Source organism: Eutrema salsugineum, unplaced genomic scaffold (assembly GCF_000478725.1).
Source record: "Eutrema salsugineum unplaced genomic scaffold, Eutsalg1_0 scaffold_9, whole genome shotgun sequence".
Classification (NCBI taxonomy): domain Eukaryota; kingdom Viridiplantae; phylum Streptophyta; class Magnoliopsida; order Brassicales; family Brassicaceae; genus Eutrema; species Eutrema salsugineum.
The window spans coordinates 4,586,109-4,602,022 of NW_006256342.1; the positions used below are offsets into that span (position 1 = coordinate 4,586,109).

General features: G+C 37.6%; 4 protein-coding genes, 1 long non-coding RNA gene and 1 pseudogene across 6 annotated transcripts; 5 read left to right on the forward strand and 1 right to left on the reverse strand.

Moving 5' to 3' along the window:
* Position 1: 1 nt before the first annotated feature.
* LOC18008112 (WAT1-related protein At1g70260) lies at positions 2-2,522 on the forward strand. 2 transcript variants are annotated; one of them, XM_024153862.1, is made up of 7 exons: positions 2-275; positions 380-442; positions 940-1,056; positions 1,152-1,407; positions 1,542-1,700; positions 1,856-1,993; positions 2,094-2,522. In XM_024153862.1, exons 1-7 carry the CDS (start codon positions 76-78, stop codon positions 2,199-2,201), a joined length of 1,041 nt encoding a protein of 346 aa, XP_024009630.1. In that variant the 5' UTR covers positions 2-75; the 3' UTR covers positions 2,202-2,522. The 2 variants fall into 2 exon arrangements, with proteins under 2 accessions (XP_024009630.1, XP_024009634.1); XM_024153866.1 differs by having other exon boundaries at positions 1,542-1,699; positions 1,841-1,993.
* Positions 2,523-4,472: 1,950 nt separating this feature from the next.
* On the forward strand, positions 4,473-6,340 carry LOC112086725. Its single transcript, XR_002899591.1, has 2 exons — positions 4,473-4,843; positions 5,590-6,340. It is a non-coding gene; the product is annotated as an uncharacterized LOC112086725 (long non-coding RNA).
* A 922-nt stretch (positions 6,341-7,262) lies between these two features.
* Positions 7,263-9,073, reverse strand: LOC18008104 (protein ALTERED XYLOGLUCAN 4). Its single transcript, XM_006390845.2, has 2 exons — positions 8,765-9,073; positions 7,263-8,682 (listed from the first exon to the last, which is right to left on the reverse strand). The coding sequence occupies exons 1-2, from the start codon at positions 8,955-8,957 to the stop codon at positions 7,610-7,612; spliced, it is 1,266 nt and encodes a 421-aa protein (XP_006390907.1). The 5' UTR covers positions 8,958-9,073; the 3' UTR covers positions 7,263-7,609.
* Positions 9,074-11,421: 2,348 nt separating this feature from the next.
* Positions 11,422-13,347, forward strand: LOC18008105. The gene is made up of 5 exons (XM_024155041.1): positions 11,422-11,645; positions 11,795-11,960; positions 12,052-12,120; positions 12,851-12,974; positions 13,044-13,347. Exons 1-5 carry the CDS (start codon positions 11,489-11,491, stop codon positions 13,095-13,097), a joined length of 570 nt encoding a protein of 189 aa, XP_024010809.1. The 5' UTR covers positions 11,422-11,488; the 3' UTR covers positions 13,098-13,347.
* Positions 13,348-13,851: 504 nt separating this feature from the next.
* On the forward strand, positions 13,852-15,438 carry LOC112082788. The gene has a single exon (XM_024150305.1). It carries the CDS (start codon positions 13,852-13,854, stop codon positions 15,436-15,438), a length of 1,587 nt encoding a protein of 528 aa, XP_024006073.1.
* Positions 15,439-15,548: 110 nt separating this feature from the next.
* The window catches only part of LOC112082791, a 4,055-nt pseudogene continuing 3,689 nt past the window's right edge, over positions 15,549-15,914 (forward strand).

A 15,914-nucleotide genomic window follows, 5' to 3' on the forward strand; every position in this document is an offset into this window, starting at 1 on the left:
CCATCTCTATTTCCCCATATCCTTGGAGCAGGAAACGTCGTGCCGTTTTTTATTTGAAAACCTAGAGGGAGAGAGATGGAGGTAAAGGTTAGACGAGAGGAGTTTGTGCCGTTTGTGGCAATGGCGATAATGGAGGCATGCACGATTGCACTAACGATAATGGCGAAAACGGCTTTAACGGGAGGAATGAGTCCTTTTGTGTTTGTTGTTTACACAAACGCTTTTGGATCTGTTCTTCTTCTTCCTTTTTCTTTCTTCTTTCACAAGAATGAGAGGTAGGATTACGTTCCATAGTCCATATATTATAGCATAATTTCCCTCACCAAAATTAATCTTGATTATCTTCTGATATTTGGTTTGTATAATAAAATACTTACAGAAACGAAGAATCTATCTTCTCTTGGCCACTTCTTGTTCGAGTTTTCTTTCTAGGTTTCACCGGGTGGGTACATCGTCTCCCTGTTTATCATCTATCATTTAAATCTTGAAAACTTAGACTAGATTTTTTTCTTCACAATATTGTCGTTTACAATAACACTAATATGATGTCCTAGAACCAAAAGAAAATAAATTAATATGCGATCCACCATCCATGTTGCGAATTCCTTTACGCCATTCATATGATCAATATTTAATGACAAAGATTTGTAACGTCATCTATCGAAAGTAGACAAAACTGCATGCCGTTTACTCGGTTATAATATAAACAACTAGTCTTACACATTCTAGTATTTTCAACATCATGACGTTCCTTTGTGAGTGGCACACACCATGTTTTCTTAATTCCAGTCATTATATAAAATAGTTAAAAAGAACTGCATGACGTTGTGTCTAAATATGTTGCCCTCTTGCGAGCACACACGTACTTGCATGCATTTATAATAATGTTAATTATTCATCCATGCACTGATTATATTGAAACAGTTTAAATATGTGAAGGATATTTCTTTTCCAAAATTTGGCATTCGTGGGACTAAGCTTCAGCTCACCCATAGTGGTATGTGCAATGGTATTACTCATGCCTTCCTTCTCCTTCTTGCTCTCTGTTATTCTCGGGTAAGCCATCTAGCTATCATCACCACGTCACAATCTGCATATAAATTATACCTAATTGGTTTCAAATATATAATTGCAAATCTATGCATATATAGAAGGAGCAAGTTGGATTGGAGAAACACGAGCTCAAGGGCTAAAGTGATGGGTACAATAATCTCAATAAGCGGAGCATTTGTTGAAGAATTGTATAAAGGTCCCTTCATTAGACCAGCCTCGTCTTCTTCCCCAACTCGTTTCCTTAAATCAATCCCTAGACTCTTTGTCTACTACAACATCCCTGACAATTGGTTCCTCGGCTGTATCTTTTTGGCCGCTGCTGTTTTTTCTGTCTCCCTCTTCAATGTTGTTCAGGTATTCGAAAATAATGTATATATAAACCATCAATTACTGAAACCATCGTTATGCATGTTATTTTATTTAAATTAAGATTAATATGTTTGATGTAACAAAAAAGAGGTTTAATATGTTTATTATGGCTTTGGCAGACAGGGACTGTCAAAAAGTATCCACATGTGATGAAAGTGGCGTCGTTTTACAGCATAGTCGGGACAATTCAATGTTTAATGTTCTCTTTGTTTATGGAGAGAGACTTAACTGCATGGAAGATCCAACCAAACTTCGATCTTTTCCTCATTATCGCCACGGTAACTAAATATATTTACTTTTTTTAAAAAGGTGATAAAGCGCAAAAACATTAGTACAAAATCGTTATGCTATATGTCTCTTGGTCAGTTAAAACATTGAGTCTAACAGTAGTGACCATCGTGATTTTGTAATAAAACCTGGGGATATTTGGAAGTGTGATACGAACAAGTGTACACGTAAAGTGCACCCAAATGAAAGGACCGTATTACGTGCCATTATTCAAACCCTTTGGTATCTTTTGGGCAACACTCTTTGGCACCAGCTTCTTTGTCAACAGTCTTCACTACGGCAGGTCCGTTAACAGATTCATTATTATCGTAGTTATTAATTAATTAGTATATGATTAGCATGCATGAGTACTATTGACTTCTTATTTTGGTGGATGGGTGCAGTGTGTTAGGAGCAGCCATAGGTGGGGTTGGATATTACACAGTGTCTTGGGGACAATTCAAGGAAACCGAAGAAAAACAAAATCCAAAGGAAGAAAGAAAACCCATTAAAACTATTCATCATCACGAAGAAAATGAATACAAAGTTCCATTGCTTATTAATCAGGAAGAAAGTCCTGTGTGAATTTTGTATTATCTATTTTTTTAGAAGGGCTTAAATATTTGTTTGGCCCCTTTCTCTTTATGGCGTAAGAAGAAATGCGTGTGAGAGTGTGTTTAGTGGTCAGTGTCAATGGGAGATTGCTGAAGTAGGCTTTTTGGTCCGAAAAGCAAAACCCACCCAATGTGTATATATGTACATGTCTTTGGATATCTATAGAGCTCTCTATCATGTAATGAATAATGTCTGAATGGATCGATTATTGTATTCCCGCTGTAAAATCTTATGTACATACATTATTGTTGATGAAGTTGTTGGATCCTCGAAATCGAATTTCATTTTACTAATATAAAATTAAAATGATAAAGAAGCATGTTGACTCTGAGCTTTAATTATACCCTTCAAATTTTGGTTTAAGACACTCTTATCACAAAAAAAAAAAAAAAACTGTAGAAATAAAACTCCATGGTTACATTAAGTTTCCAATTTGTACGAGTCACTTGGGAGTAAGCAAATCATTTGGAAAGATATCGATGGTGCCTGGACAAATGAAAGTTTCATTGGATTTAAGTTTACTCTTCCTTCTTTTCAAATGATTACTAAGCATTATATTATTGGTTTATTACTTATTAATTTGATAGTTCCTAAATTGCATTATTTTCGTTAAAAAAAATATTATTCAAAAAGAAAGTAAACGTTAATCTTATCAAATTTGTGCAATCTTATATGTAAGGAACTAATTCAAGAACCCAAAACTCAATCAAAAGGTTCAAAACAAACAGAAGCGAGCTAAAATCTTAGCTATATAAAAGGTATCACTTCACATTAACAACATGTCAACATCTAACGAAGAACGGACTAAAACTTAGCTTCCTCTTCTTAAACAAACTAAAAAAACTTGCCTCGTTTTCTTTTATGGATGTAGGTTGATATAGATGAGATGAGTTTTGGATTTGCTACATATGGGCCAAACACGAAGTTGTGGTAAAGCCCATAGGACAGTGTGCGATACTATTGCAGCAACCAGAAACAGCTGAAAAAGAAAATAGTCTTCGTCTCTGATTAGGTGGAGCGGTCCGCTAGCGCCAAGCGGATTATGGATTTTACTTTACAGTATAAATTAGTTTTATGGCCAAGTGATCAATCATCGTATGTGGATTTTTCCAACAAAGCATAAGAGATCAACCAGCTGGCATTGGTAAAAGAATAAAACAGCTACATTCAAGTTAACGACAATTTACTCTGGACAAAGTGTTTTTTTGTATCCCCGTATATTGTATTGGGTAAATGAAATATTCTCTTTTCACAAGAAAGACAAAAATATGTCTCTTGAAAGACAAAAAACCAGAAAAAAAAAAGAAAGACAAATAACGAATAACATATATGGGAAATAAAAGACAAAAAAAATAACACATCTCTGGGTCTTATGCTCTCTGCATATATACAAAACCCAACAAAATACCTGCAAATTTACATAAAACATCACATAGCTCCTCTAATTAACGGTGCCCATCCTTTCTTGCCAGTTGTCCACAAATCTTTTATGAACAAATTACAATAAGTAGTCAAATAGATTACACCAATTATAGGTTCTAGTATTCAGAGTTTCGGCTTGACACCCCCAAATAATATATATATTATTATGTCCACACTATCAAATTTATTTTTAACAACGTTCACTTGATAACATTACCACTACAACTCCATTACTTTTAATATTTCAATTACACAAGAAGTGGAATTCTAACTAACCAAAAAAAACTAGCCTTTAAAAAAAGGGTTGGAATTATTCTAGTCATAATCGCAGCTATCTACGCCTTAATATAATATAACGGGCTATAGACAGTCGACACGATAATGGAAAAATTCGACCATATATCACTCATCCAGTGTTTATAATGTTATAGTAAATAAGTTACATGTAATTCATTTAGGTTTTGGACGATCCTTTGATAAAAAATAATTTTCTCTAGATTCATGTATCTAGAGCCCTTCATATCACGCATATGTTATCGCTAATTATGTTTTTTTTTTAAGAAAATCAAAATATCAGATTGTATATTAGTAGAATATAACGTATAAAATGTTGCTTTACCATTTTGGAACCGGATTTTCATAGTATATTTGTACAAATGTTGCCTCATACTTTGTTGAAAATGATCCTTGATATTTTTATAGGCATAGTTTTTGCATGATAACACTCATCAATAGAAGATGCAAAACTATGATCTTTGATTCGATTCTCTTCTCTATAACAAAACTCAATATTATCAACCACCAAAGATCAAAACTTCTATGAAAATTGAATTAAGAATCTAAAACCCTAAATATACCTCAGAGTCGCGGCTTCGACGGCTTCGATAATATGGTTCTCGATAAATTTTGCTAACACTTTCTATAATTTTATCCCACTTTCTGTTACCCCTCTGCGTATGGGATTTCTTACACATTTCTCACGGCAGTTCTGCTCTGAACCTTCTTCAAGAATGGTGCTTACCTATTTCTGAATTTTTAGAGAGAGAGATGGTGATCGAGAAAAATGTTTCAGGCGATCTTTGAAGGCTTCTGTAATATCAAAGAAGAAATCGAGAAAGTAAGCAGTGATTTTTTCTCTCTAAAAAGGAGCAATTTTTTCTGGTGACATCTCACGTCGACTTGCTGTTCTGGTTATCACTGTCCTTCTGATGGTGGTAACAGTAGTTTGCTTCTGGTTTTATCTTCTTTCGGTGGTCTTTTTCGGTGGTCTTTTCGTTTTAGAGAATAGTTTGAAGACAGATCTCAGATTTTTCAGATCTGGATTTGAATTTTGGGTTTTGTTCTTCTTCTATCTTCTCGTTCTGCGGTGGCTTGTTCTGTTGTGACTCGTGGGAGATGGGTTCTGATTTGTTTCAGCCTTCCCCCATTTTCGGTATTAATTCAAGCCGAGTTCTCGTAGCTTTGTCGGTTCGTGTTGCTGTTTTACAATTTGGATTTTGTCGGTTTGTGGTTCAAATCGGGGTATCTTCATGGAGTCTTTCTGCTGCAGTTTCCGTGTTTTATCCGGGTCTGTTGTTGTTTGGTCATTAGTTGTAGCAGTGATCGTTTGTGGTGAAGATGCTTTTGGTGCTTTTGATTTTTGTGAATCTGGTACCTTTAGTGTTTTAGTGAGGTTTGTTTCGGTGGAAATAGCACTTTATGAAGGTTATTAGTGTCTCGTAGGAACTAAAGCTACGGTATCGTTTACGGTTGAGTCGTGAGCGTCGGATTTAGATCCATGTTGCCTATATTTCTCCTCATGGGTGTTGCTTTTGGATCTTGGTTCTTCATTGCCGTTTGGTCCTCTCATCTGGTTGTGTTTAGAGGATGGCCAAGTCTTCTTTCTGGGGCTCGTCACTTGGATGGTATCTTGTTGCGAAGGCATCTACTAGCTCTTCTCTCAAGTCTACTAAGATTGTGGAGATAAGTTCAAGTTGTTGCAGTAGTTTAGATCTTCCGTTCTTCTCTTGCGTGGAGGTAACCGTTCATTTGTCTGTAGGTGGCTTTGGACGGGTCTACGAGTGTCCGTGTGTAAGCGCTGTTGATCCTCTTTGGTGTGTCCCCATTCGAAGGTCAATGTATCTTATATCTTGAGCCTTGTTCTTCTCGACTGCATATCTTTTTTGGGTTGGTCGTGGTGGCTTTGTTACTGTGCTCTGTTCTTTGTCGTTCCTGTGGTCCTTTCTGCCCGTTCTGATGTTGTTTTGTGCTCGGGTTTAGTGCCTATCGGTTCTCATCGAGGCTCATTGTTCTTCGGCTCAGCTTCGGCATCTTTAGTTTCTTTGGTTTGGTCATGGGAGCGATGTTCAGCTTTTGTAATCCTTGTTCATTTGCATTTCTCCATCTTTTCCTCTTAACATAGTTGTGTTATACCTTTGTGTTTGGCTTTGTGTATTTCTATGCATGTATGGCTCTTTTGTGTAGGGTTTCAGTTTCCGGGAGTTGTTTGAATTCGTCGGCTTTCTCTCCAGAAGGCTGTTATCCTTGTCGGCTTTGTACTTGTTCTGGCTTTGGTTTTGTACTCTTATGGTTTGATCAATAAAAATTCAAAGATGACTTAAAAAAAAAGGTTTATGTAATGCTTTCTTTTTGTTTCCGTTACCACACTTTAAATCATTTATCTTTTTATTACTTAAATAATGACAGTTTTTGAATTATGATTATTTCCAATATAAATATCAAAACGAGCTGTAATCAGCGGGTTAGGCTCAAATAGGCCCGATGCAGAGCAACCAGGACATATTTTATATGTCCATAAAACAGTGGGTTTCGCGGTCCAAACCTATGTGGTTTCTGGGTTGGTTTATTATACGATTATTAATTCCAAAAAAAAACTATATAAATGATTTCGTCATTTAAGATGTATGGTCACACAATTTGACTGGTCAGAGTTCTGAACTCATTTGAAATCTAATTCAAATTTAAGATTTATGTAGGTATTAATTGGGGTTATCTACAGCATTCAATGAAATTATCAAATATGTATGCCTGTGTATTCAAATTTGTGTGATAAGTCGAAAAAAAACAAATATTGCTGTCTCATTGTATGAATAGTCTAAATAGTCTTATGCTCTCTGCATATATACAAAACCCAACAAAATACCTGCAAATTTACATAAAACATCACATAGCTCCTCTAATTCACGGTGCCCATCCTTTCTTGCCAGTTGTCCACAAATTTTTTATGAACAAATTACAATAAGTAGTCAAATAGATTACACCAATTTATAGGTCCCAGTAATCAGAGTTTCGGCTTGACACCCCCAAATAATATATATATATATATATATATATATATATATATATTAGGTCCACGCTATCAAATTTATTTTCGTTCTCTTGATAACATTACCACTACAACTCCATTACTTTTAATATTTCAATTTCTTGACGCAGTCCATTGAAGTGGAATTCTAACTAACCTTTACGCCCTAATATAGTATAATAGGCTTGCTAGTGGCTAATGTACATAGACAGTCGATAATTGAAAGATTCGACCATATATCACTCATCCAGTGTGTTTATAAATTTACAATAAATAAGTTACATTTAACAACTTCATTTAGGCTTCGGCGATCCTCCGGTAAAAAAAAAAACAAAAGAAAAAGATGTGAATATTTATTGATCAAACTAAAATCCAACCATATATGTTTTATACTCCTACATCGAATAAAAAACCGAAAATAACGACAAAAAAGTATCACCCACTTTTCGTATCTAAACCGAGAAAATGAAGAATGTACCTACGTTTCAAAGAAGAAGAAAAAAAAAATGATTATACGCCTCTTGCCATATGCATGTATAATGATATCATAGGATCACTTCCACAATCATCATCCATCATTTAAACCCTCCATCGCCGCAACATCTCGATCATAATCTCGTTCCACGTGTCGACCGGACCAGGCAAACACCAATGCAAACAATCATTATGAACTCTCTCCGGCACACCGTTCTTGAACGGGAACTCGTACATGTACGGACCAGGATGTCCGTCTGGTCTAAGCACCGAAATCGCCGTCACGTCTAACGCTTCTAACCTCACCTCCGCTGCTTTCGCCGCCGTGACTTCCTCCATCTCTATCCGCCGCATCTCCAAGTCCAAACCTTCTAGAACCTTCCCTTCTTCGTACGGCTCCGTCATGTTACACGCGCCTAAACTGTCCCAAGGCCGGCCTTCAAAATGTGACGGCGAAAACGTCGTCAAGATCACCTCACGGCGGTTTCTGGCCACCGCCGCCTTTAGCGTCGTTCTTATTGCTTTCCTAAACACATCGAAAAACCCTATCTCGGTACAGTTACTTGCTTCGCAAGAATGACATCCCAAAACCGAACCGGACTCGAAATAAACCGCCGGATGCAGAAACCAATGTCCCACGGAGACCACGACCGTATCGAAGCTATCTAAATCGTTGCCCCATTTCTCGTCCACCCGGTCTAGGTGCAATACGTTGTGGTCCAACTTTCCGGATTTCTCCATACCAGCCACAAGAAACGGGGACCAGTAAACCGAGACCGTGACGTTGTGAGATTCGAAACGCCATTTTCTGAATTTATTGTCTTCTCCGTTTCTGTAAACTAGATCGGGGCTAGAGACTGTCGAGAGCAAACAGATAAGAGACTCTAGCTGGTTCCTAGCCATAGAGTCGCCAATAAAAGCTAGATGCTTGTCTCTCATAAGATCAAGAAACCGGTTCGCATCGAATCTTGGTATATCGCATTGGTTCGGTTTCCATTTCCAGTAAAGATAACCAGAGTCAGGTCTTCCATGGCGGAAGCAATTTTGGCCATCTTTGATTGTTCCACAGCTCGAGCCGTTGTAGAGTGGACCAATCTCGTCTCTGACCCATTTTCCTTTCGTATAATCGCATAAAGCATCTTCCTTTATACGATCAAAACTCTCTTCAGTTTCTTCTTCTGCAAATCGACGCAAAATACTTTCAATTATCGTGCCTGCATATATGCACAAGATCATATCGAATAATTTTCAATTTTTTACCTTGAGAGGAAGAAGAAGAAGAGTAGCTTGTGATCACAACGTGTGATGAAGAGTCTTGGAGAGAGGTGTCATCAATGGCTGAGAATGAGTTATTAAAACAGAGCCGGAACAGAGCTATTGGTAGAAATCCTAAGACTATAAAAACAATGATCTTCCTCTGACTTATACAATTATGTTGCTCTTTCAATCCCATTTTAGGAATATAGAACAAACCTTGATTTTTTTTTTCTTTTTTCTTTGGGACCTTCTTGATTCTTATTGTTTTGATTATATTGATATGGTGTTTTATTCCAAGTACATGTCACATCGGTTTTTGGTGGTTGTTCTGTTTTATGTGGAAGAGACGAATGGTTCAATGGTTTTGGACCATGGGAGGAATATTTTTCTCAAATCTTTATTATTAGTCTATTTATGTCAATGCTGCTGGATGATCTTAATTTCCAATATATTCCACATAAAATAAATAAATATATTTCGTACAGTTGTAAATATGTTTTTCTTTACTTTTTGCTTGATGAAATTCTAGAATAATAGTCTACCGCATATGGATATATGTGATATGTCGGTATTCAGTTTTTAGTATTTAACTTAAGAATAATATTCTACTTGCTTTGGTTATCAAGTTATAATAGATTTACAAATTTGGAAACAAACTTACAAGAAATTTGATGTATTACTGAAGGTGTTATTTCGGTATTCAGTTTTTAGTATTTGACTTAAGAATAATATTCTACTTGCTTTGGTTATCAAGTTATAATAGATTTACAAATTTGGAAACAAACTTACAAGAAATTTGATGTATTACTGAAGGTGTTATTGTTGCTATGTTTGCGCACTCATATTTATATTAACATATTATTAATACACAACTTTTATTAGTTTGTGGTTTGTGGTGGAGCAGCAAGTTGTCTTTGATCAGTGAGTGGCCAGTCTGAAATTGGCCAGACTCTGATGGCTTTACTCTGAATATGGTGAATTACGAAAGTATCCCTTATTGCGGTGCGTCGATGACATTCTTTGTTGCTTGCGCGTGTCAGGGTATAATTGTCTGTGTTCACTGAAAATGGCTTAAGTCAATAGAACGTGCCACAATGTAATTTGGCTTAAGTAATTCTATATCAAGATGGTGACAACTGACAAGTAAGCAATGTAAGACCAAAGACTCAAAATGTCTCTGTAAGTCTTTTATTGAATTTTAAGCGTTTCTTTGTAGAATTTTATCTTTTTCCCGTCTAATAAATGACAACTATATATATTACTGTTAATGAAAAATAGTTAGTAAAGTTTGACATTTTTTTCTTTCACAAAATTAGTTTAAAACAGTAATTATTAACATTTAACTACTGGAGACCTTTTGTACGGTTTCAATGATTTGATGACATAGTCAACGTAGAGATGATTTTACCCACCAACATGAAATGATTTTTAATCATTTTACCAGAGGGTAGAAATTTCTTAAAGCAATAGAAAAAGCAGTTTGGTAAATGTGGTTTTTAGCACCGATACCTTTGTATTTCTAATTCAAAAAGAAATGTATATCGTAATGCACTTAAAATGGTCTAAGGAAAGCAATTTGGTTATTTGATCGGCTTACCGACCAAACGATAGATCGTGGATCAAAAAGCTTATTACTAGATATTATAGAGTCATTTGAAATTTACGATAATAATTGTCCTCTACAATCATATCTAATACCTGTTAAAAGATAATATATAGGATAAATCAAGCATTATGTGTTGAACGCATGTGCAAGATGGACTCGAACAACATGTGATGTGTTCTAAATTTGCTATGAGTGGTTTTAATTGTTGTCTTCATCTCCGTTAACTTCGCTCCATTCCAGTTTTCCATGTGCCCTCCTCTTTTCAACACTGTCTAATAAAATCATCAATTACAATGCCATTAGATTAGACAAAAATATTTCTGCCTTCGGTCACAAATCTGTAAAATAAGTGAAACTTCTAACATAGCTGAAGGATTTCACACAAAAAGTGAATCAATTGTACAAAGCTTACAAACCTTTATTAATAACTATTATTAGCCGCAATAAAATTTGACTAGCAAAATGTTGTACAGATATAATTTCAAAGAAATATCTAAATTTAAAATTTTGAAAAGAAAATCTATACCAAAGATTTAGAACCAACATTCAAGACTGACAAGGATTTGAAAAACTCAAAAGTAATGACAGGAGATAATGGTGATGTAGTAGCTCACCAGCTTCCTATCTCCCTTTTGACAAAATAAAATGATTAGTTTAATTATGCCAGTTGGTCCACTTCATTTTTACAATAAACATTTTATTAGGTGACTGTTTTACTAATGGATAATCACTTGTGAAAATAATAAAATTTTCATTCATGTTCTTATAGTGATGTTAAGATTCACACTACGATTCTATAAATGCAATGTGTTTGTGATATTGATAATGAACTATTTTGCCAAAAAAAAAAAAAGATAATGAACTTACACTTCCGTTGAAATGAACACGATAGTTAGAGAAGTTAGGCCCACTAAAAGAGGTTTATATGGGCCTTTTATATCTGTAGACGGAGAGGCTCATTTACGACTTTTTTGTTATTGTGGGATAAGTATGTTTGATCTTTTAAGAGATTTATATGGGCCTTTTAAGAGAAGTTACAACTTTTTTGAAGTCGAAGATATTTCCAAAACCGCGATTTTAGAAATCATCGGCGGGCGCGCGAGGAGGTTCGAATCGCCGCCATGAATCCAGCAGATGAAACGGTGATGGAAGTCGAAGGTGGAGGAGAGGGCGAGATATTCGCGGTGGGGAAGACATACGCGGTGACGCTGACCACCGGAATCGAGTTCAAGGGGATCGTCGTGGCATATGATCCTGATCCAAACATCGTCATTTTCCATATCCTTTCGATTTTACTCGCAGCTCGTAGTTACGTATTTTCCTCTGCTACTTCGTCTTCTTTAGAAGTAATTTTCAAGATTCCTGCATCGATGGAGGTTTTAGGTGTTTGAAAATTATGCGGTGTCCTTGACGGGATAGTGATTCACAAGAAGGAACGATGCCGGAGAAAGGAAACTCGATGACTACACGGATGGTGAAGACGAATTTCATATCGAAGCTCAGTTTTATGGCGAGATTCAAGGATCCGCTCGCTTCTAAAAAACGTGTGGTTGATCTCAATGGACTCGAAGCGAAAGAGGCAAACGCCATTAGGTGATTTTAGCTGTTGCAATTCCTCTTACGATTGAGTCGAATTCTTCACTTGTTTTGATTGATTGAGCTTACGAGGAAACGTATTACGCAGGGAAATCGAGAGAATTGGTGTTGGTGTTACCGCAGAGGCGCAGAGAATCTTCAATGCGTTGTCTAAGACGTAAGGATCTGTTGGTTCTAATATTGAATGACTATTCTGTGAATTCCGATAGTTCTTCGAATCTTTTTGTGGTTTTAGGTTAGTTCTAGTGCGAAGAAGATAATATTAGCCTAGAATAGATTGATGTACTGTTTTACTGAGACTGTTTGTGCTTTGTTTCTGGTGACAACTGGAGAGAAACGAGGTCTTGAGCAGATGGTTTCTTAGTTAAGAAACTGTGAAATATTACTATTTTTCGTCGAATTATGTTTTGTTATAGTGGGATAAGTATGTTTGATCTTGATTCAGTTTAGTTATTGTATTGCTCTTGGTTTCCAGAAGATGCATACTTTTTTGGGACTATGTATTTGCTCTAGGAGTCGTATCTGTCATTAGTCTTGCTTCAGTGTTTGCTGCTGTGAAAATGCCTGAAGATGCATACTTTACATGGCATTTCCGAAAGAAAAATGTGCTATAATATTCGAGTAGAATTGTCAAAGGAAGGAATCAGCTAGTTTTTTGCTACCGCTGGGTGAGTTTGCTTGCTTATATTGGATTCGAGATGGTTATAGGCTACGTATGTTGTGTACCCTGAGCTTTCTTCATTTGGCAATTAAGAACCGGTCATGACAAATAATTGTAGTAGGCACTATCCTGATATTTTTCTTATGGCATTTGATGAAAGAGTCAGGGCAAACGAAACCGGGACATTACTCTTTTTAATTGAACTTTATGTGCTGCTGCATTCCAGGCTTCCTGTACAGTGGGTAAACAAAGACATTCTGGTGATGGGAGAAGTGCGTGTTTGTAGCCCTTACCATGCTGATTGTGTCACTGGAGGAACTACTGCTTCCCAGAATCAAGTAAAGAGAGTGGTAAGTTATAAATGTACTTTTCTTGCATTTGACCTCCTCAGATAATACTAATATAGTTTTGTTTCACAGCTAAAGCTGGAGAGAGAGAAGTTGCAACTCGGTAGTGGCACAGGAGGCAATTGAAGGAGTTTTTCGATGAACACACAGCAAAAGGGTAAGCCGCTACTATACCGAAGAAGTACTAGAGTTCATGCCTTGTGTAAATCTTTGCTACTTAGTTAGCAGAGATCTGTAAATCTGCTGCTTCATGACTGAGTTAGTGTATTGACAAGAACACAAAGAGGGTCGGTTCTCTCCTCTGTATAGCAACTCCGAATCGTCTGAACCAAAATAGAGACATACTTGTCGATAAAAAGGCCAACACTTCATGAAAGCTTTCATGTATTGCTACTTCGCAGATCGTATTAAAACTTAGGATAGACTTAGAATATCAATGACTTTAATCTGCAAAATTAGAAAGTCCATGGACTTTATAAATGGATCTTGAGCCATTTCCCGAATCTTAGCCCAATAAAAAAAAAATAAAGAAGAAATAAACTTTAACTCATAGCAACAACAAACACACATACAATATAAACATATAAAAAATCTCAGAAGGAGCAAATCAGATGGAGATTAGAAGACAGAAGAAGAAAACGAAAGAGAAGATATTAAATTAGAAACAGATCCAGCATAAATTATTTCACCAATAACATGGTGACATGTGACAAAACAACAATTTTTAAAAAAAAATAGCGTTAAAAGACCAAAACAAATCTTAAATTAAAAATCTCTGATGCTAAATATCGCTAAATTTCTCCCACTACTTCTCCATGTTTTCATAATTCCAACTTCCTCTTCCATAATTTTACGATGAACTACCAAATTAGATTTTGCGATGGGCGATGGCGACGGCGATATTAGGGTTTTGAAAGATGGTGGACGAGAGGTGACGATGATGGAGGTGAGTGAGAAGGACAGACCCCCAGACAGGCTGGGGTCGGGCTCATGGGCACAGAAGGTATCGAAGGGTGGTGTTGGTGGGAGACTTTGTCCCGAGAGTGTTTTGGATGATGTGTTTGTGACGGAGCGGTTGGTGCTAGAGTTTCCGGATGGGGAAGGGGGAGAACCAGTGATTACGATCGGCACAGAAGTCTTAGAGGCGATGAATGGTTTGTGGAAACAATGTATGATTGTTAAGGTGCTAGGTCGTAATATCCCGATCTCGAATATGAGTCGAAAGCTCAAGGAGTTATGGCAGCCACGAGGGGCTATGTATGTGATGGATTTACCGAGACAATTCTTCATGGTTAGGTTCGAGGTTGAGGCGGAGTACTTGGCGGCGCTAACGGGTGGACCGTGGAGAGCGTTTGGGAGTTACCTTATGGTGCAAGCTTGGTCACCGGATTTTGATCCGTTAAGCCATGACATAGTGACAACGTCGGTTTGGGTTCGTCTAGCAAATCTCCCAGTAAATTTCTATCATCGATCGATCTTGATGGGGATTGCGCGGGGTTTGGGGAAACCGGTGAAGGTGGATGCAATGACACTGAACTTTGAGAGAGCTCGTTTTACCCGTGTTTGTGTGGAGGTAGACCTCAAGAAGCCACTAAAGGGGACAGTGATGGTGAACGGGGAGAGATATTATGTGGCTTATGAGGGAATGTCGAATATATGCGCGACCTGTGGTTTATACGGGCATCTAGTACACACATGCCCAAATGGGAGAAGAGAGGAGGGTGCTGGGTCTCCGAAATCAACTATGGTGGCAGAAGTGACAAGTAATTCTCAGGTTGGAGATGGATTCACGGAGGTACGAGGGCGGAGAGGGGGCTTTGCAGTTAACCCTAATGGTATGGTGTTTAATGTGGGAAGCTCGGGTATTGACGTCGAGGAGAATATACAGAGAGCTTCGGGGAATATTGAGATGTCAAATAGATTTGATGGGCTGGAGCAGGATATGACATATTTGGAATTACGGGAAGTCAACGCGGTCCGAGGAGGTGAGGAAACAAATGGGAAAGTTGAGATTCCATCACGTGAAGGGAAGAGTGCTATGCAAGCAAAGGGCGGGAAATTTAAACAAGGTGCGAATCATGAGTCTAGTAGCAGTAAAGGGATTTATCAGAATACAAGAATGAGAGGAACTAAATTGGCCAAGTCTAATACGAGCCATGGGGGGAGGAGTAGGAGCAATATGGTGGCTCAACCAACTCGTGGACTGATTTTTGGCCCGACAAGAGGAGAGGTGACGTTGTCTACATCGGGTAAACATTTACGTGTGGAGAGTGGTTCGGTGGGCAGACCTGGAGGGAGATTTGAGAGTGTGGAGGAAGCAAAGAAAATGGAGGAAGTTGTAACTGCGAATCTTAGTACGGAGGTGGCGGTGATTATGACGGAGGTGGAGAAAGAGGGGAATGCTATGGGGATACAGTCCTCGGTGATGGAAGGGGGGGTTTACAAGCATGACGGATTTTCCTGGTAGTTCTACAAGTTGTTTACATTGTAATGATGAATTGTTTATTATGGAATTGCCGGGGGGCAAATAAACCCAATTTTAGACGTTCCATAAGATATATGCTAAAGAAGTTTCCAATGGATATTTTGGCAATCTTCGAGACGCATGCAGGAGAGGATAGAGCAAGAGCTATTTGTCAAGGATTGGGGTTTGACAATTCCTTTCGGGTTGATGCTGTGGAGCATAGTGGTGGGTTGTGGTTATTGTGGAGATCATGTGTTGGCGTGGTGGATATTGTGGATTCTTTGAATCAATTTATCTACGCAAAAGTTGCGAATGGGGAGGAGATTTTGAACCTTGTGGTGGTTTACGCAGCACTGACGGTGACTAGAAGAAGCGGGTTATGGGACCGGTTAAAGACGATGGTTCAAGGCGTATCTGGTCCTTTGCTCGTAGGCGGGGATTTTAACACAATCCTAAGAGTGGATGAACGTTCAGGAGGC

Bases quoted from the DNA above. Each gene is read 5' to 3' on its own strand.
- LOC18008105 (XM_024155041.1), top strand. From the start codon at position 11,489: ATGAATCCAGCAGATGAAACGGTGATGGAAGTCGAAGGTGGAGGAGAG. The intron at 11,646-11,794 runs ATATCCTTTCGA...ATAGTGATTCAC, and splicing joins TCCAAACATCGTCATTTTCC to AAGAAGGAACGATGCCGGAG. The intron at 12,121-12,850 runs GTAAGGATCTGT...GCTGCATTCCAG, and splicing joins TTCAATGCGTTGTCTAAGAC to GCTTCCTGTACAGTGGGTAA.
- LOC18008112 (XM_024153866.1), top strand. From the start codon at position 76: ATGGAGGTAAAGGTTAGACGAGAGGAGTTTGTGCCGTTTGTGGCAATG. The intron at 443-939 runs GTGGGTACATCG...AAATATGTGAAG, and splicing joins TTCTTTCTAGGTTTCACCGG to GATATTTCTTTTCCAAAATT. The intron at 1,057-1,151 runs GTAAGCCATCTA...ATGCATATATAG, and splicing joins TTGCTCTCTGTTATTCTCGG to AAGGAGCAAGTTGGATTGGA.
- LOC112082788 (XM_024150305.1), top strand. From the start codon at position 13,852: ATGGGCGATGGCGACGGCGATATTAGGGTTTTGAAAGATGGTGGACGA.
- LOC18008104 (XM_006390845.2), bottom strand. From the start codon at position 8,957: ATGGGATTGAAAGAGCAACATAATTGTATAAGTCAGAGGAAGATCATT. The intron at 8,683-8,764 runs GTAAAAAATTGA...GTCGATTTGCAG, and splicing joins TTCTTCTTCTTCCTCTCAAG to AAGAAGAAACTGAAGAGAGT.